The sequence below is a fragment of the Hemicordylus capensis genome, chromosome 13 (assembly GCF_027244095.1).
Source record: "Hemicordylus capensis ecotype Gifberg chromosome 13, rHemCap1.1.pri, whole genome shotgun sequence".
In the NCBI taxonomy this organism is placed as follows: Eukaryota; Metazoa; Chordata; class Lepidosauria; order Squamata; family Cordylidae; genus Hemicordylus; species Hemicordylus capensis.
The window spans coordinates 2,469,369-2,490,434 of NC_069669.1; the positions used below are offsets into that span (position 1 = coordinate 2,469,369).

The 21,066-nt window shown below is 47.9% G+C and overlaps 2 protein-coding genes across 2 annotated transcripts in view; one reads left to right on the forward strand and one right to left on the reverse strand.

The window, feature by feature from the left end:
- COPS3 (COP9 signalosome subunit 3) overlaps positions 1-21,066 on the reverse strand; it is a 64,121-nt gene that overhangs the window by 15,285 nt on the left and 27,770 nt on the right. The gene's annotated exons all lie outside the window — the stretch shown is intronic.
- NT5M (5',3'-nucleotidase, mitochondrial) lies at positions 186-18,077 on the forward strand. The gene is made up of 5 exons (XM_053275826.1): positions 186-1,101; positions 4,111-4,211; positions 7,459-7,519; positions 8,220-8,334; positions 9,692-18,077. The coding sequence occupies exons 1-5, from the start codon at positions 808-810 to the stop codon at positions 9,832-9,834; spliced, it is 714 nt and encodes a 237-aa protein (XP_053131801.1). The 5' UTR covers positions 186-807; the 3' UTR covers positions 9,835-18,077.

A 21,066-nucleotide genomic window follows, 5' to 3' on the forward strand; every position in this document is an offset into this window, starting at 1 on the left:
GGGGAGAGCAGGCATCTGGAGCCGTCGCAGGCGCCGCGGAGCGGCTGCTGCTGACCCCCCTCGTCCTCCAAGCGAGGGGCTTCGAGGAGCCGCTCGCGCGCAGTTCCTGGTTGGCGGCGCCTGTAGCTGCCTGTCGTCGCTCTGCGGCGGGCCATGGGAACTAGCGCACGGCCGCCGCCGCCGCCTCCCTCCGAGCACTGCCGGGTTGGGCTGCGTGACTGCGTCTAATCGGAGGGGCCGCCGCCGCCGCAGCATGTGCAGCTTGGATGCGGCTGGTGGCCAGCTCGGTTGACACTGACACGCTCGCCCGGGGGCCGTGTGTGCACGTGTGAACCTGAACCCCCGCCGCCGACGCCGACGCCGCATCCGGTCTGGCAGGACTCTTTGCCCTGCTGCTGCAGCACCAGCCAGACCCTCAATTTGCAGAGGGCGGGAGCAGCCAGCGGCCGCGATCGCCACCCGGTTGCAAGACCGCATTGCCTTTGCGCCGCGCGGCCGCCGGCTGGCCCGGCTGCTCAGGGGCTCCGCAGCAGGGGCCGGCTGCCTGCCCCCTCCCTCGCCTCGGCTTTTGCTGCAGAGAGGCGCGGGAAGGAGGGTGGCTGCTGCTGCTGCTGCTGCTGCTGCAGGGAGGAGGCGGGTGGATCGCAGGTGCCGCAGCCGCGGGAGTGCGTGCATTGCAGAGAGGAGAGAGGGGCGCCGCCGCTGCAGAAGAGGAGCGCCGGGGAGCGGTGAGGAGGATGAGGCATTCCTGATCGCGCCCTCCCTCCCACTCCCCGCCCCCCCCCCCCGCAATCCCCATCCCCAGCCATGACTTTCATGCACAGCTTCTTGCACCCACAGCAAGCGATGCGGGGCGGCTGCACCCCTCTCCTGGCCCTGAGGGTCGGCTGCATTTCGCAACGCAGAGCCGGCTCCGGCGGCGCTCCCCGCCGCCGGCCCCTGCGGGTCTTGGTGGACATGGACGGGGTGCTGGCGGACTTCGAAGGCGGCTTCCTGAAGAAGTTCAGAGCCAAGTATCCGGAGAAGCCTTTCATCTCCCTGGAGGATCGGAGGGGCTTCTGGGTGTCCGAGCAGTATGGGCAGCTGGAACCGGAGCTGAGTGTGAGTGAGTCCAGACTGATGATGATGGTGATGCATTCTTACATGCAAAAGTCATCCCCAAGCCTTTTCCCCCAGTGGCTTCACAACAACCCTGTGAAGCAGACCACCATCATTCCCATTTTGCACATGGGGGCCTCTTACCCGTATTTACCCCAAAAGAAAAGACACTGAATGTAAGACAACCCCCTTAAAAACATAGGCTAAATACAGGTGATACTGTATTTACCTGAAAGGAAGAGGGAAAGATGACCCCTGATGACAATTTAAGATTCCCCCCTGATTTCTAACATCAAAGAACATGGGGAAAACCTACTCTTGGATTCAGGTAAATACAGTACCAGGATTGTAGTCTTAGTTCTGGGTAAATAACCAAGAGGTAAGGCTACAGCTGCAGTGGAATTTGAACCTAGGTTTAAGGTCAGCTCTCTATCCACTGTATGCTCCTGTCTCTAGGTTGTTATAAAACTTGCCAAAACTTTATAAGGTGCTCACAGTCAAAGGCTATAAGTGCTGTCCAGCTGCAAGAAGCTAGCAGAGATGCCATGCTTCCTGCAGCTGCTATTGGCTTAGCTGCTCTGATGTCACAGTGGGCCTGAACAGCGAGAACAACACAGACCACTTGCTCCTATTGGCTGAGCTGCTTTGATGACAGAGAAGGCAGCGACCTTGGAATGGCCTAATGTTATAGGAATTACCTATACTCAGATGAAATCTGAAATTACCTATACTCAGATGAGTTCAAATCAGCTTGTGATAGAACCAGAAAAACAGAAAAAATATTGCTTATGGAATGTGACTATGTAACATCAGGATGACTGTTAATGAAATAGCACAATGGGTTTCAATGCACTCTTGTTCTGTTCAGTTAATCCAAATGATCTGCTGCTAAAAATCTAACGGAAACGAAGGCTGGAAGAGTGTTGCAAAATCCTGCTTCCTGTTTGAATTGTCCAATGACAGTTCTGTGAGTGTGGAGGTTCTGGTATTGCAAATGCTAAGAGTTTTGTATTTTTGTTTTTAATCAAACGCAATGACTTACTGCTATTGTATTGTATTGAAGTGCAATTTGTTTTAGAACCCTGCTCAAGTTTTAAAATATAAGGTCAATTGAAGACTGTGTTCTGGCCGGGTTTGGGAGCTGTGTGTGCTCCCAATTTTCTGTTGCTTCCCCCCACCTTCCTTCCACGGCAATCACTTCTACTCAGGTTTTCCTCCTACTTTGCTTCCCCACAACCAAAAATTGGGAGCGCACACAGCTCCCAAATCTAGGCAGAACACAGGTTTTGATTGTGTGAATGACCTCACAATCTCAGGCAGAGCATTTCTCTCCCCCACCTTCCTTTCTTTCTTTCTTTCTTTCCTCTCCTACTGATTGAGGTGGCTTATAAAATAATTTCAAAAAGAAATAAAAACAGCAGAAAAGCCCTGCTAGGTCAAAACAAAGATCCATCTAGACCAACATCCAAGCAGGACATTTGTTAATTATTTATTTATTAGATTTCTATACCGCCCTTCCAAAAATGGCTCAGGGCGGTTTACACAGAGAAATAACAAATAGAGAAGATGGAACCCTGTCCCGAAAGGGCTCACAATCTAAAAAGAAACATAGGATAGACACCACCAGCAACAGTCAGTGGAGGTACTGTGCTGGGGGTGGATAGTGCCAGTTACTCTCTCCCTGCTAAATAAAGAGAATCGCCATGTTAAAAGGTGCCTCTTTTCCAAGTTAGACATGAGGGTATTCATCATAGGAACATAGGAAGCTGCCATATACTGAGTCTTATCCTTGGTCCATCTAGCTCAATATTGTCTACACAGACTGGCAGTGGCTTCTCCAAGGTTGCAGGCAGGAGCCTCTCCCAGGACTATCTTGGAGCTGCCATGAAGAGAACTCGGAACCTTCTGCACACAAGCATGCAGGTGCTCTTCCTAGAGCGGCCCAATCGTGGAAGAAGTGGAACATCTTCCAGTGCTCAAACATGTGGTCTCCCACTCCTATGCAACCAGGGTGGACCCTGCTTAGCAAAATCAAGTCATGCTTTCTGCCACAAGACCAACTCTCTTTTTACACTGACTAACTTGGTCCATTCATCCATTCATTCATTCATTTAACTCAGTATTGTCTACCCTGGCTGGCAGCAGCTCTCCATGGTTTCAGGCAGGAATCTTTCTCTGCCCTACCTGGAGATGCTGCCAGGGACTGAACCTGGGACCTTCTGCATGCAAAAAAAGATGCCCAGACAAGAACATAGGAAACTGTCTTATATCAAGCCAGATATATGGTCCTATCACCCTGGACCATCAGCCCCTGCTAACTGAGCAAAGAGACACATTTTCAAAGTGGTTATTCTCATATATTTAGCAAGGGCAGCCCAGCCCAGCATCCAGTAGCAAGCACGAATTGTCTCATTTGCTAAGCAGAGTCTGCTCTGGTTTGCATTTGAATGGGAGACATTTGTGAGCACTATGAAATATTCCTCTTAGGGGAGGGGGGCCCTCTGGGAAGAGCATTTGCATGCTGAAGCTTCCCTCCCTGGCATCTTCAAGATAGGGCTGAGAGAGACTCCTGCCTGCAACCTCAGAGAAGCCGCTGCCGGTCTGTGTAGACCATATTGAGCTAGATGGACCAATCGTCTGATTTGGTATAAGGCAGCTTCTGAGGTTGCTATGCTGTTGCTAGTGTCTGTCTTTTATTTCTTGTTAGATTGTCAGCCCTTTGGCAACAGGGAGCCATCTTATTTATTTAATATTTGTTTTTCAATGTAAACTGCTTTGAGAGACTTTGATTGAAAAGCAGTATATAAATATCTGTAGTAGCGGTAAAAGGAAGGCACAGTAGGTTTGGAAGTTTACAATCAGTTTCAAAACATTTGAGGAACCTAAGACATCCGAGGTTTTGACTCCATGTTTCAAACACTGGTGACAGTAAAAATGTGATTTGTGCAGAGAAGAGAGCCGTTGAGGGCATGGCAGAATTAACTCACTGGGGTTTCCCCCCTCTCCGCGCAGGAAAAAGCAATCAGCATTTGGGAGTCGAAAAACTTCTTCATAGAGCTAGATCCCCTGCCAGGTGCTGTGGAAGCCGTGAAACAGATGGCTAAATTAGAAGAGTGAGTATGCAGACTGGGTTGCTATAAAAGAAGGGGGACCACCACCTTGAAAAGTAGCTGTATATCAAGGAATAAGATCAGAGCAAGTCCTGCCTTTGAAGCAAACCAGCATCCAGATGGGAGAACAGCCGGAACCTCTTGAAAGCTGGGGAGGGGGCATGGCTACTCAGGCTGGTACATGGGAAACATAGGATTCCCAGCCCTGCGTCTGCTGCCTAGCAAGAATGCAGGGGTGAGGCACATTTGCAGGGGGAAAGTAATGGGTGGGAGGGGATACGCTGGGATTGGGTTTGCTGACTGTTACTGCAGCCTGGCCAGTGCCTGTGAAGTATGGCTTGGTTCGCACTGTTGTTTGAATCTAGGTTTAAAGTTGGTAACTGAGATTAGTGTGGTTGTGTGAACCCACACTATGATTACTGATGTCAGTTTGTGTCCCAAGATTAATCTGAGCTTCCCACCTTGGCATGGCTGCACACAATCATGCTAATGTTGGTTTTTGACTTTAAACCTAGATTGGCACAATTGTGTGAACTAGGCCAATGTACTACAGACCAGTAGTCCAACACACACACACACACACACACACACACACACACACACACGGCTTGTGCACATGACCCTAAACAGGGTCAGAGGAACACCTAGCCAGGATAGGAGAGCCATGGCCCACTCCTGATCGGCAGTCGTGTATTTGCAGGAGGAGGGGAGAGTGATGGTGAAATTGCCAACCTCCTTGCAAAAATATATAACTTATCCCTACAGTCAAGGGAATAAGCTGACCGAGATAGGACGGCATGGAGTGCATTGATCCATAGAGTGACCAAGAATCGGACACAACTGAACAGAGAGAAAGAGAGAGAGAGAATCAGGCTCTGTACCAGAGGACTGGAAAGTAGCCAATGAAACACCGATTTTCAAAAAGGGATCCAGGAAATTACAGACCGTTTAGCTTAACTGTGCCGGGCAAATTCATGGAAAGCATTCTGAAAGATAAAATTGTTAAGCATATAGAAGAACAGGCCCTGCTGGAGGAGATCCAGCGTGGCTTCTGCAAAGGTAAATCTTGCCTCACCAACTTTTTGGAGTTATTTGAGAGTATCAACAGGTGTGTGGGATAAAGGTGATCCAGTTGATATTGAAGCTCTTCTCACGATCAATGAGAAGAGTTTTAGGGCTAACTGCAGGAAGCCCAGGCTTAGCCCGCTCTCCCCACAGACGAGTTGCTCGCAGCTGGGCAGCCAGATTCATGGAGCCGGCAGGGATCGGGGGCTTCACGGACCCCGGAAGTTCCAGGATGCCCCGCACAAGTGCACGGGGCATTCTGGAGAGACCCCCGAGCCCGGAGGCTGCTTGCAGCCTCCCGGTTGGGGGGTCTACTCATGTGTCGCCACGTGCTGCGATGTGGTTATTGTGGAGCACTTGCTCCGTTAACCTAGTCTTAGGGGAGGGGTAGTTAGGCGGGCTAGCTGCCCTGGGAGCACCGGGCCCGTGGTTCCCACGATCCCTGGAAAGTGGGTTAAGTTCCCTTAGCTTGCTTTCCAGTGATCGTGAGAATGGCTTTATTGTACACTTGGACTTTCAAAAAGCTTTCAACAAAGTTCTTCATCAGACTCTTGAGTAAACTTAGCAGTCATGGGATAAGGGGACAGGTTCATTTGGGGATTGATAACTGGTTGAAGAACAGGAAGGAGAGGGTAGTAAAGGATAGGAAACAGAGGGTAATAAATGGAAAGTTTTCACAATGGAAGTAAGTAAGAAGTGGGGTCCCCCAGGGATCAGTACTGGGACCAGTGCTTTTTAATTTATTCTTAAATGATCTAGAAGTTGGGGTAAGCAGCAAGCTGGCCAAATTTGCAGATGACACCAAATTATTTAGGGTAGTGAAATCCAAAACAGATTGCGAGGAGCTCCAAAAGGATCTCCAAACTGGTGGAGTGGGCAACAAAATGGCAAATGTGGTTCAATGTAAGCAAGTGTAAAGTGATGCACATTGGTGCAAAAAAAGCCCCAACTTCACATATACACTGATGGGGTCTGAGCTGTCAGTGACTGACCAGGAGAAAGATCTTCGGGTCGTGCTGGACAGCTCATTGAAAGTGTTGACACAATGTGCGGCAGCTGTGAAAAAGGCCAATTCCATGCTTGGAATCATTAGGAAGGAGATTGAAAATAAAACTGCTAATATCATAATGCTCTTATACAAATCTATGGTGCAGCCACATTTGGAGTACTGAGTACTGTTAGGTCACCATACCTCAAAAAGGACATTATAGAATTGGAGATTGCAGAAGAGGGCAATCAAGATGACCAGGGGCCTAGAGCACCTTCCTTATAAGGTAAGGCTACAACACTTGGGACTTTTTAGTTTAGAAAAAAACCCCACTGAGGAGTGACATGCTAGAGGTCTATAAAACTATGCGTGGAAAGAGTGGATAGAGAGAATTTTTTCTCCCTCTCGCATAATACTAGAATGAGGAGGATTGCCAAGAAATCTAGTACCGAAAAAAGGAAGTACTTTTTCACATGATGCATAATTAACCTATAGAATTCTCTGCCACAGGATATGGCAACAGCCACCAGCTTGGATGGCTTTAAGAAGAGCTTAGATAATTTCATGGAGGAGAGGTCTATCAATGGCTACGAGTCTGAGGGCTATAGGTAACCTCCAGCCTCAGAGGCAAGATACCGCTCAATACCAGTTGCAGGGGAGTAACAGGAGGAGAGAGGGCATGCCCTCACCTCACCTCTTGCCTGTGGGCTTCCCAGAGGCATATGCTGGTCCACTGTAGGAATCAGGATGCGAGACTAGATGGGCAGTGGGCCTGATCCAGCAGGGCTGTTCTTATCACAGTGAAGCCATTATTTGGGTAGTATGGGCACCATCAACCCACATTTTGTACCCGGCATTTTACCGAAGGTGGATGAAAAGCCATCCTACTCGGCTCCCAACTCCCACACAATCACTTTCCCCTCCTCCTGTCTTGATATTTGCGTTCATATGACTGCCAATTGGGAGCACACATGGCTTCCTGGTCCTGGCTGGGTACTCTTGGGCCCTGTTTAGGGCATGAGAACAGCCCTACAGCATCTTACAGATTAGTGTCCTGGGGAATGTTTGGTATGGCATGGCATGGGACCAGTCGTCTGATCCTGTAGCAGGCAGCTCTTTATTCAAGCTCCTCTGAGCTGCGTGGAGCTAGAATACAAATGCAACACATGTTTTCTCCCTCTCTCTTTCCCCCGCCAGGACGGATGTGTTCATATGCACAAGTCCCATCAAGAAGTACCGCTATTGCACTTATGAAAAGGTAATGGGTGTGCATCATGGATGGGAGCTCATAGAAAATGAAAGCATCCTTCAATCCAGGTTTGCTTTCTAAAGCAAGTGATCCTGGCATTCAGACCTGTAAGGAAGGCAGGCCTTGTGTCTCATGAAAGCTCTTCCCTATCATCACGTATGTGTGGACTGCTTATAGTTCAGGATATGGGGAAAGCATTCTCCCAGTTGAAAGGCCTTGCCTTGCTTTTCCGTTCCATTCCGTTATTTTTCCATTTTTTAAAAAATTATATGCCACCCTTCCAAAAATGGCTCAATTGAAATATCACACACATCTTCTTGGGATTGAGTTCTGGATCAGAAACACTTTCTGGAACTAAGTCTCCTGAGTCCTGGCTCCGATTGAATTCTGGCTCCAATTGAACTCTCCTCCTCCTCCCCTTACCAGTTGCTGCCAAGCTGGTTTGCCATCACCCCGGGGCCAAAGCATCTTTTCTAGGGTTACCAACCCTCCGAGATTGGCCTGTAGGCTGCAGGAATCGGCACCAATCTCCAGGTGGTTCTTGAAAGCAATTCTGGAGAATTAAATGGCTGTGAAAAACCTTCAGAAAATATTGAGATGGGGAGGGGGAATCTCCAGGAATAGCTTCAGAGTGGGCAACCCTGCTTCTCACCGTCTGCACACAGATGGTTTTATCCATCATTTTTTCTCTCCCTCTTCTGCTTTCCAGTACGCCTGGGTGGAGAAACATTTGGGCCAGGAGTTTTTGGAGCAGATTGTCCTCACCCGAGATAAGACGGTGGTCTCTGGTGACCTTCTAATTGATGACAGGCCTGACATCCAAGGTAAGGAAGTTGCGGGTGGAAAGCAAGCAAGCAATAGTGGCATGTGTCTGTGGTGGAGCAAAGATGGGGCACCTTGCCAGGGTCTAGCAAGGACAATGCAACCTTTTCATATATATTTTATACATAACTTGTATCATCTGATTTAAATCATCTGATTTAAAGTCATTTTCACCAATAACCTGTTTGGGCAGGTTCAGACATTATGCGGAACCAAGGTTTATTTAAACTACGGTTCATTTAGGAAACCTGAAACCGACAGACAGTCACCCAATCTTGATTTGTTTTGCTATATTGTAGGGTTGTTTTTTTAGTACCACTGCTTCTCCTTGCTTCTCATGCTCTAGGATTGTCTATCTGTGAGAGCCCTGCAAAGATGGAGCTACTGAAACAAACCTAGATTCATTACTACTACGACGACGATGAATATTTATATACCATTCTTCAACCAAAGTTCTCAAAGTGGTTTACAAAGAAAAATAAATAATACATAAATAAGATGGTCCCCTATCCCCAAAGGGCTGACAATCTAAAAAGAAACATAAGGCAGACACCAGCAACAGCCACTAGAGGGATGCTGTGATGGGGTTGGACAGGGCCAGTTGCTCTCCTCCTGCTAAATATAAGAGAAAGTAAAGTGTGTGTTGACGCCTGGTGACTACAGAGCTCTGTGGTTTTCCTTGGTAAAATACAGGAGGGGTTTACAATTGTCGTGTCCTGTTCAGTATCTTCCTATATTGCTGCTGCCCGATATAGGTGTTTCCCATAGTCTGGGAAACATACCAGCGGAGATTTGAACCAGCAACCTCTGGCTTGCTAGTCAAGTCATTTCCCCGCTGCTAAAAAGGTCTCTCTTTGCTCAGTTAGCAGGGGTCGATTAAAACCACGGTTGCAGGTTCAAACATAATGCAAGACCATGGTTAGGACAAACCAACCAGCTTCAAACCTTGAATTCAGATTGTGGTTTGACTGCATGCAATTAACCATGGTTTGTTGGCTGGTGCAGGTTCAGACATAAAAACAAATCACAGTTAAATGAAATACTGTAAAGCATCGGTCCTAATGATGCCTGAATCTGTCCTATGAGTTCTAGTTGGTCATTCATCAATTAAGGCTGTATACATTTGAGGGAGAGAGATGATAGTGCTAAAGAAAAAAGAACATTTTCTTTGCTTTGAGATGACGTGTCATGGCTGGCAGGCATCTTCTTAGAAGCTTTTCCTCTTGTGTGAGAGAAAAGGGGGAATGCCTCTTTCGGGATGGGCAACTCATCCATAGCTTTTATAATCCACACTTGTTTTAAAGATAACGAGGTTGCAAGCCTTGTCTCTTAAGCTGCTTTGTTTTCTTTGCCTCCCAGGAGCTGAGAAGACTCCCAGTTGGGAGCACATTCTCTTCACGGCCTGCCATAACAAGCACTTGGAGGTCCGACGTCCTCACAGGAGGCTCCACTCGTGGACCGACGACTGGAAATCCATCTTGGATAGCAAGCGGCCATTGTAGAGCTGGGCTTGTTCAAATGTCCACCTCCTCAGGCTGTCCTTTGGCCAGCTTGGGGCACTGGGTTTCCTCAGGCCGCTCAGCGAGGGAGTCCAGTTACAGGCCCGAAAACCACTCCGCGACCGCCTGGGCAGAAAACAGGAGGCCATGCCTTCAGTTTTGGCTACAGAGCCAAGAACAATGACTCAAGTAATGGAGAGTTCAGGCCCTCAAAGGACAGGAGACACTTGCCAAATACTCTCCTTGTGCCTGGCTCTGTCTGATTCAACAACATTGTGCTCACTGGTTGGAAAACTTGGGGTTTTCCAAGCATGGTTTAGCTTTACATCCCTGGCTTCTTTAATGATGGCATCTTTTCTTTGCGCCCATTGGACATGCCTCTATTCCCAGGACTGAAATGGCACTGACATCTCAATGGGACCCTCAGAATTATTACCTCAGATTGTTCAAGGGGGTGCTTTGGCAATGAAGCCAAGGACCCAGATAAGGACTTTCCCCATTCACGGCTGGGCCTTCTTTCAGTGGAAGCCATGATGGCCACCTTCATAGACAAGAAGGCCTCTGGAATGTACAGCTCACCCAAGTTTAGTGCTCTCAAAGAGGAGATAAGGAAGTCACCATTTCAGACTACAGGTGGGAACAAAAGGATTGACCAAGTCACCATACCAAAAAACTAAAAATAAAAAGACCACTTCACAGAGAAAAGTAGCATGTCAGGGTTGCAGCATTCAAATTTGATTTTGATGGATACTTAAAATAGAAGAGAGAGAGAGAGAGAGAGATGTTGGCATGACAAATGAATTTTAAGGCAAATGTCACATACCAATGTGCTCAATTAATTTCCTTGGCACTTAAAAAAATTAATCCCTAGATCCAACAGAATGCATAATTGGTTGTGCTGAAAAATAAATCTCCATTGGAATTCCACTGGAGCAGTTGCAAGCGAATCTAAGAGAGAAAAATTTGAGTCCCACAAATTTGTTTTGTCTTTAACCTGTATATCTTTGGAAGGAGGAAAAATGGGGTTTCTTGTACCTTGCCCTAAACTCCATGCAAGACCAGCTCAGCCTGATAGGCAGTATAGGCAGCTGCCTAGGACAGCAGAATCCCAGGGGTTCCCAGGCTAAGGGGGATGACGACAAATATTTATATACCACTCTTCAGCCAAAGTTCTCAAAGAGGTTTACATAGAAAGATAAATAATACATAAATAAGATGGTCAGTCCCCTGTACCCAAAGGGCTGACAATCTAAACCAGGGAGACAGGGTATAATCCCCACATCTGTTTTCTTGATTACATCCACTTTTCTCTTACTCCATATCAAGTGATTAGAGGAAAACATGCCCACTCACTTTTATGGAACAGGGGAAAGTGGGGTCTCTTGAGGAGAAGACACAATTCCTCCCTTGCCCCTGTTATCTCAGAGGTCTGGAGTGGGTGGGTGTATATGTGTCCCCCCATCCAAAATGTTTTTCCTATAACAGCACTTCTGTGTTCTGAAAAACATCCATCTGAATTGTCTGTATTCTCTTGCACATTTTTCTATCCCACTTTCCTTCCATTAGGGGACTCAACAGCATAGGAATGCAAGTCAATTAAGGCAATGAGCCCGTTCTCACGATCGTGTGAGAGGGCTTCAGGGTGGGCGACGGGGAAGGCAGCAGAAGCCCACCTTCCCAACAGACGATCCGGCTGCCATGTGCCCAGATGCTTTGCTGCTTCCCCCAGCAGCGCGGACATGTGGGGGTCGGGATGCCTCATCCCGGCCCCTGGAACTCCCACCATGTGAGTGTGCGGTGCATTGTGTGGATACCCCTGCGCCGGGCAACCCCCCATGAGTGTTGCAGTGTCTGCTGAAAGCAGCTGGCGCTGCAGACGATCTGGAAACCGGTGCTATGGGAATGCTTGCTCCCTTTATCTCGTTTAAGAGGCGGGCTCCCTAGGTAGGTTTGCCGCCGAAGCACTGCTGGGATCGGGTGTGACCCTGGCGGTTCTCACACGCAGCCAAGATCAGGCTTGGCTTTCTAAGCCCAGTCTTGGCTGCGTGTGAGAACAGCCTTGATGTTAAAAAAAAACCACCATGGTAAAAAGTAATGAAAAGGAGGATTCACAACCAGAATGAATAAGAATATGGCAGATATTGATATAGGTCAGTTTGGCTTCCCCCAGAGGCCTCTTTATAAGCACTAGAAGACATATGATGACACCATGCAGGCCTTTTCCTTATTAGGAAAAGATTTCTAGAGTGTTGGTACTACAACCAAAAAGGCCCCGTTCATTGTACCCTCCTGCTGAACCTTAGGTTCAGAGGGTTTGTCAGGAAGGCAGTGGTCCTTAAAGTGCCCAGGTCCCAATTCTTGTAGGGCTTTAAAAACAACTAGAGTCTTGAATTAAGCTCGGAAACAAACATAAAACGAATACAGACCAAAAAGACTGATGCACTCCGTCCTTTCCCCGATAACAGATTCCAGACCAGCTAGTTCCCGACACTTTTCAAGCACATTGGTGTATAGAACACATTTCAGTAGCCTACGTTTGAGGTTACCAGAGCTTACATGATGTAGCCAGGTCTGTCTTCTCTAAGAAAGAGAGGCTGAATTGCGAGATAGCTTCAAAGAGTACCCTCTGTTCTTTGAGCATCATGGTAAGGAAGGAAGTCTCAGGAGCAGGTGGGGTGGGATCCCAGACATCTGAATGTGTTTGAAAGTCACTGAGGTGCCCGGCATCCTTTCTTGCCAGCTCAACAATAAAGTATCGGCCCACTTTGTGTTGCTACCTGCAGGATGAGTAGCAGTGGAAACCTTTGCAAAAGGAGAGTTCTGAATGGAGCCCAAGTTCAGTGTTTATTTCCTGCTGTTATCCCTTCCAGCTCAGGAGCGTATTGGGGAGGCGCAAAATAAAGGCGATGCATAACTACATTTCCCTCTGACAATGGTTTTGGTAACCAAAAGTTTTAGCAGAGGAGTGAGAGAAGCTGTTTAACCTTTCCCCTGCAACTTCCCTCAGCTCCTTTTCACCTGCAGAAAGTTACCTGTATCTTTTCTCCTCCGGGGAGAAAATCAACTGAGGGAAGACGCCTCCGAGTGTGATAACAGGTTGAAGAGGAAGGGTCAAGTAGGCTCTGCTGCCGTCCCGTGAGTTAAGATGGCAACCCCTGGAGCGTGTTAAAAGGAGAGACAAGTTGCTTGGATGGAGGAGCAAGCTCTGGCTTACGGCTTTAATGGGCCTGGAGAGCCAGGATTGGCCTTTGCAGGCCAGCTGACAGGATGGGCTAAGACAAATCTTGGGGCTGGCCCTGATATCTGGCCCCTCCAGGTCTTCATCCCTGTGCCACACACATAAATGCTTACACTTCTTTGAACTGAATGTAGCTGGCACTGAATGCCTGCACAGTTTTATTGTGCGCAAATGATCAGATACAGGAGGGGCAGGAAGGAGGACAAGCTTTGGCCTAGAATGTGATCTTCTTGGGGCAGAGACCTGCGTGCTTACGCTTTGTAAAGTGTCCTCACATCAGCTGGGCTAGTTCATCAGTAATTAGGGTTGTCTCAATCTGCCTTTGCTCGATCTGTTTCATGGCATGGAGATAGCTATTACACTCTGCGATTAACTGCAGTTCAAGCTGCACAGCAGCAAGGGACTGGTTTAAAAGCTGGCAACCCTAGGAACAAGAGGGAGGGAATCTTCAAAATCCTCAATGTCTAACCTGAACAGGACTAGGGAGAGCTGTGGAGAACGGCCGTAGCTTAGTGGAAAAACTTTGCATGCAGACTGTCCCAGGTTCAATCCCTGGCAGAATCTCCAGATAGGGCTGGAAAAGACTCCTGCCTGAAACCTTGGAGAGCTGCTGCCAATCTGTGTAGACAGTATTGAGCTAGATGGACCAAGGGTCTGACTCAGTATAAAGCCGCTCAGTGGTAGAAGATCTACTTTGCATGCCAGAGGTCCCAGTTTCAAGCTCTGGTATCTGCAGGGAAGTCTCAGGGTGAGTTAGGCATCTTTTCCCATCCATATATGAAAGAGCTTGGCTGCTATTGTCCCACCAAATTCCAGTCAGCCACTGGAGGGTGATATGTGCAAAGACATTTCTTTTCTGCCAGGCACATGCGCTGCAAATAAACCTGAACTGGCTGGATCAACCCACTTTCTAAGAAGCCCTTGTGCTTCCAGCTCAAGACCTTCCATGGAAACACTTAAAAAACAACTACAAAAAACCCACCCAGAAATCTCCAGGCTCAAGTTGCAATATATCCAAAGTCAAATAGAACATTGCTTCCAAGAAAGCGTTCCCACAGGACATGCTGCCTAGAGATGGAAACGGTTGCATAAGCTCCCTCGTCAGTACGCGGTCAAGGAACAGCTCTTGTTTCTGCTGCTCTTGTTGAAAAGGGTCTTATTCGAGCAGCTACTATATACCTTCTTAACAGTCCTAGGACAGACCATTGTACTAGGGCTGTCTCTTCTGAAAGAACAAAGACCAAAAGGTTATGCTGATCTTGAGGCGGGGGGGGGGCACTATGCAGAAACATTGGACATTTAGCATCTCTCAGCCCTGAAGAAACGAATGCACTGGTGTTGTTTTGTCACCTGCTAAAGGTAAAAGGCCAACTTTGGAAGCAAGCAAGTTCCTCTGGTGATCATCGTGGAGAATACAACTTGGCGGCCTGAAGAACAAATACCCTCGTCACCGCTAATTACTGTGTCTTCTGTGTAAAAAAGAGCCACTTGCCTATTATGCCAGGTTCAGGCTATAACATGGAGAGGCGTCTATAAAACATTTCCAGGGATGACACTAGAAAATCATGGAGTGTATTTTGTAGCACAAAGTGTGGTGACAACCTCAGCCTTCTGATGCTTCTAGACCTCAAAGTCATGGTGAACAATCTGTATGATTGTCAACATTTAAACAGACCTTTGGAAGGGGGGAAAGGCTTTAAGATGCTTATCTGATTGAAGAGGGGTAATTCCACACAACATGGACTGAAACACTGTTGGGAAACCAGATGCGGGATGTTTTGGGTGCTGGCTAGGGGTGATCCTTTTGTGAGGCAATCATCTCAGAAGGCAGATGATTGGGGCCTTCAGAGAAGCTCTTTGGGACTGAACGGATTCTTACAAGCCTTTCCAGGAGCGCCTCTCCTCACACCCCTTGCAAAGCTTGCAAGAAGCATAAGGAGAGAAGAGGAGGCTACCAGCAACCTCCGGCTGCAGTCTGCAGGGAGGAGACCTGGGCTTGTAGCAAGCATGAATCCTCCCCTTTGCTAAGCAGGGCAATTTGCTAATTGTCTGCCCAGGTTTGCATTTGAATAGGAGACTACAGGTGTGAGCACTGTAAGGTATTCCCCTTAGGGGATGGCGCTGCTCGGAGAAGAGCATCTGCCGGCTTGCATGCAGAAGGTCCCAAGTTCCCTCCCCGGCATCTCCATCTCTTTCTGGCTGAGAGAGACTCCTGCCTGCAACCTTGGAGAAGCCGCTGTTAGCCTGTGTAGACAATACTGAGCTAGATGGACCAAGGGTCTGGTTCAGTAGAAGGCAGCTTCCTATGTTCCTGTGTTCTTAAGGTGTCAATACATGGGGCTGGTTCTGGTCCTCCTGTCCCTTCAGGGTTAAACTCTGTGGAGGCCAGGACTGTGTCTGATGCTGGCTCTGCCTTTTTTAAGGTGTCCTGTGAGGTTCCCTTGGGCTCTGGGGCTACCTTCAGGGCTCAGGGCTAGCCCCACCTCTTCATGGTCCGATTCTGAGTCACTGGTAAGGGCAGGGCTCATGACACCAGGAGATCAATCAGGAGACCTGGAGAGGACAATTAGGATAATCAGGAAGCCTGGAGAAGACAATGGCCTCACCTGAAGGTATCATCTGAACTGGCCTATTCTTAACAGTGGTTAACTCCCAGCTGAAAGTGTTGACTGGTTTCATAGAAAAGTATGATCTTCTGGGTTATGTGGGGTGAGATAAATGTCCTGTCTGTGTTATTTAATAGTGTTACCTCATTCACAAACACAGATCAGCAACATTCACAAACACAGATCAGCAACTGATGCTATATTCACCAAGCAACCAACCCAGGTGTGAACTGGTATCATTTCTATGTATCCTATAAAACGCAAGAACCAAGGAAAACAGCCTCCTCCCACTTCAGAAGTGTCCAAAACCAACCCATATCCTGCCATTAGGTGGTGCCACAGTACAGAAGACAACAATAAAAATGCAAACAAACCCTCGCAGTCCGATATGAAATCTTGGGTTTCTATTGATGAGGAAGGGACAGGAGACGGCATTGATGGGGAGCAGGAATGTGAAATGAAGTGTTGGGACGGCCCAGTGGCACTCTTTGGACCAGACAGCCGGGCAGAGGTCTAGTCCCCTGCAGGCCTGGGGGGCCGCCAAATGCCGAGTGGCCTGCTAATTTGTCCATGCAAAATGTGGCATCTCTCTGCAAGTCAGTGGGAAATGTCTTATTTAGAATCTCTTCCAAAAACACCCCACCCAAAAGTGTTTCCAGCTTTCCCTGAGCATGTTCTGGTGTAAAAAATCAACGGTGCATTGCAGCTTATCTGGTGGCGCTGATGGCAACAGTGGGGTTAGGCTCCCGCCAAAAAGCCTAAAGGCTACCAAATTACCTATGTAATTTAACCTCTGGAAGGGCCTTGTCAGAGCAGTTTTCTTGGCTTCCTTCTTTGGTCGATAATAGTGTTATCGACTGTGCCTTGTTGATTGGCAGGAGGAGAAGGATCTTGTTTCAGAATCTTCCTTTGAGCATTCTGTGCCAGTGCAAAGCATATGTGTTTCTTTAGGAGTGTTTTTTGGTTTTGAGGAGAAGGACTGGGCTGCTCTCCCCACTAACATTTTTGGGGTATGACTTGTGGGCCCTCCTAACACCCCCAAATGTGCCCCCCACTCTTAACAAGAGCTTGCAGAGGCTCTATGCCTATCCACAAGTCACATTAGCAGCCATCAATATATTAACAGGCAATGCTAATAATAATGATGATGAAAACTTGTCAAAACGAGCACTAGAAAGCTCTGGACCCTTGGAGAATCATAGGGCAACGAAACTTTATAATAGGGGTCAGAAACTGGAGACCAACGGCCCTGGTCCTTCAAAGGGTTTGAAGGGCTGAAAAACATCGCATTTATAGCCACTGCATTATTGCCATAAATGCAAAGCAATAATAATTACAAATGGCATAATTGCATCCTTGCATTGCATTCATAGCAATATAACTTCTTGGCCGGCCAAGTGCAGGCTGAGCAGCCATGGCTCTCGAAGAGGCACTCCACAAAAAATGACTTGTTGATGAGGCTGTTTCCTGCTGCTTCTCTTCTTATGGAAACACACACCACCCCACCGCCCTTTTATTGTTCTCTGAACCCTTTCCAACTCTTTAACATTATTCTGGAACTTCCTTACTTCGAGCCAAACACAGTGTTCTGGACAGAGCTCTACCAGGGTTGAATATAATTATGATTGTTTGGTTTTATACACCACAGCCTAGGCCCTGTGCTTACAAACTGATTAATGTGGTGTGTAGGAAACACTCTTGCTGTTAACAATGGCATTGGCCTTTCTGGCCACAGCATCACACAATTGGCTTTTGTTCAGCTGAGTATCCACTAAAATCCCCCGATTCAGGAGTTCCAGCTAAGCACAGCCTGTCATGAATCATTTCCCTCTTCTGCACAGCTATCAAAAGGCTCAAGAGGAGCCCATATTCCTTTGCAGCCAGTCACTGCCATTTCTTTACCAAGATGCAGGTTTGGGAAACTCCCAGAAAACGGATGCTTGGCTGCACACTTCAGCTGACTTCAGATGCTTGTAAAATCATAATGGCTGCAATCTTCTTAGGCATACTTACTTAGGAGTAAATGCTATATAACCCCTGCTAACTGGGCAAAGAGGCACCTTTTAAAAGTGGTGATTCTCTTTATTTAGCAGGGGGAGAGGAACTGGCCCGATCCACCCCCAGCACAGTACTTCCAGTGACTGTTGCTGGTGTCTATTATGTTTCTTTTTCGATTGTGAGCCCTTTGGGGACAGGATCCTTCTTATTTATTTATTATTTCTCTGTGTAAACTGCCCTGAGCCATTTTTGGGAGGGTGGTATAGAAATTGAATTAATAATAATAATATGATAAAATCCAGCCATCCCAGGTCCTTGGGAAGGACTCGATGTCTGGATAAAACAAACCAGTCAATAACACCTGTCTGACTGTGCAAACAATAAATAATAATAATAATAATAAATATTGAACTTGGGGCTTACTTCTGAGTAGGCATGCATTAGCTCCCACCGTAAGTGACGTATGCAGATATATCTGGAGAAAAAAGCCTCTTAAGAAGCAGATCTGTGCCCTACAGTTTGTGGCATTTTCATCTTTCCCCATGTCAGACGCTGATGCATCCAGAGGTTTGCAAACTCTCGCCTCCTCCACCCAGATACACACAAAACTCATTTTCCATGTAGCCGTAGCCTGCAGCCAACCAAATCTAAAGTAGGGAAGCTTCCGAGTCGCCTGACGTCAAGGAGACTGTGGTCAGTGCTGTTCCTTGCTGGGGGAATCATGCCCTTGGATTTTTTCAAGGCTTTCACTGCTGAATGAAATTGGCAGGATCCTAGCAGCTTTCTGAAAGAAAGGGTTGTTTTCAACCTTATATTAGAGCCAAGGAGCTGGACGGGGGTTTAATTGGGTTTGGGTACGTTTCAGAGGAATTCTTTTCCGTTCCGGTAAAAGTTACTGCCCATGAGCAGAAGGGGGGAAACTACCTGGAAATGCAGTTAGGAGCCCCATTATGTCTCTCGATGCACAATTCACCCAGCCGTCGATTTGTGCTTTGGATCTGACCAATGGTCTGACTCAGTATATGGCAGTTTCCTATGTTCCTATGTTCCTAATCCCTGGCAGCATCTCCAAGTAGAGCTGGGATAGACTCCTGCCTGAAACCTTGGAGAAGCCACTGCCAATCATAGGAACATAGGAAACTGCCTTCTACCAAGTCAGAACACTGGTCCATCTAGGAACATAGGGACATAGGAAGCTGCCATATACTGAGTCAGACCATTGGTCAGATCCAAAGCACAAATCGACGGCTGGGTGAAGGAGGAGCTGGGAGGAGCCACTGCCAATCTGTGAAGACAATACTGAACTAGATGGACCAAGGGTCCGACTCAGTATACAGCAGCTTCCTATGTTCCTATAGTAGTGGTGTTTATGGACAGTGACGGCCCAGTACCTCAAACAGGGGACTAATGCTGCCTCCCCTCTGTGTACCCAAAAACTGTTCTACCCAGGTTTGGGAGCTGTGTGTACTCCCAATTTCTGATTGTGTGGAAGCAAGGTTAGAGGAAAACCTGGGTAGCTTTTTCTCCTACCTTGCTTCCACACAGTCAAAAACTGGGAGTACACACAGCTCCCAAACCTGGGTAGAACACCGTTTTTGATTGTGTGAATGATCTCTATCTCGATCTCTCTATATAAATTTTACTCTGCTTTTTGTTACCACTATTCAGCCTCATTTAAGATTTCTTTACTTCATGAGCTGAGTGTCAGTGGTGTGTGTGTGTGTGTGCAATTTTAAAATCTTGTCTCTGGGCCCACTCTGACCTTGCTACGCCGCTGTGGCTGGGATCGTTGGGAGTAGTAGTCCTACAACATCTGGGCGGCCAAGGTCAGGAACCCCTGTGCTAGAGCGGGAGTTCCCGACCTGTGGTACTCCAGATGTTGCTGAACTACAACTCTCATAATTTGTAGCTGGGGGTGATGGGTGTCGTAGTTCAGCAACATTTCACCGCCTAGAGATTTGCATATCAGGCGGTATTAAAAAAAAGAAGAAGAAGATAGATAGATAGATTTGGAGTACCACAGGTCGGATCGGGAACCCTGTGCTAGAGGAAAGAGGCAGAAGGAGACGCAGACAGGACCTCCGTGAGACCTTAGAGGAGGGTAGGTCACGGTGCTCTTTGGCCCACAATCGTCATGACTCCAGGATAGCCACTTGTGGCTGCAACGTCACTTGAGGCTGCAATACAAACTCGGAAACAAAGACAGAAGTCGGACAATGGCAGCTCTCGCCGCCTGCCCTCGTGGTGCTGAGCTGTTCCTAAGGTGCTCGCCTGAGTGTGTGCCCAGTCCCCAGACGGTGTGTTGGTGCCTGTGTGTGTCTACCCGGCCTCCCTTTGTGCCAGGAGCCAGAACAGGGCCAGAGAACAAGGAGTCCCGCCACTGCTGATGATCTGGCTGGGTTGGCAGGTCCGTGAACATGCAGGAGAGAGGAGGAAGATGAGCAAACAGAGAGGAGGAGGTGTTGCAAGGCTGGAAAGCAAAAGGAGACGTCAGGAGAACAGATCCCAAAGGGGATCTATTTGGTGCCTGGGTCCTTCAGATATCCAGGGCTCAAACCGTTAAGGGCTTTAAAGATAACAACCAGCACCTTGAATTGGATCTGGAAACAAATGGGCAGCCAGTGCAGCTCTTTCAAAATAGTTGTAATATGTTCTGAATGAGGGGTTCCAGATCCAGATAGACCCCTAGCCTTGCTGGAATAGGCCCAAAGCCTATCTAGTCCAGCATTTTGTTTCCCACAGTGGCCCACCAGATGCCTCTGAGAAGCCCACAGGCAGAGGTGCACCTTGGTAATTTTGGAGCCTGGACCTAAAGGGCTTTCGAGGCCCCCCTCCCCTGAAAATTAAGCATCAGCATGCTCCACTGGGTGACCACATCACCCAAGAAAGACTAAAGAGGATTTGGGGGCCCCTAGGGGCTGTGGAGACCCTGGACTTTTTGGAAAAAAGTGGGGGGAAAGTGGGAAAACCACCCTGAGAAATCAAATGAATGAGTGAATGAATATTCCCCTTAGGGGATGGGTTCATAGCTCAGTGGTAGAACATCTGCTTTGCCTGCAGGTGGGCCCAGACTCAATCCCTGGCAGCATCTCCAGGTAGGGTTGGGAGAGATTCCTGCCTGAAACCTTGGAGAGCCTCTGCCAGTCAGTGTAGTCAGTGCTGAGCTAGATAGACCAAGGGTCTGACTCAGTATAAAGCAGCTTCCTATGTTCCTATGTTAAAATGGAATGACGTTTTCCCCGGGCATCTTGGGAAGGCAACTATGAAGACAAAAGGAAACAGAAAAGCGGGGAGTGTCCTTGGTCAATGGGGACGTTTGGAGCGTATGAAGCCCATTAAGTGTGACTCTGTCCAGTGAAAAACCTGTTCACTCATGCAGAGAAGGATGAGGCA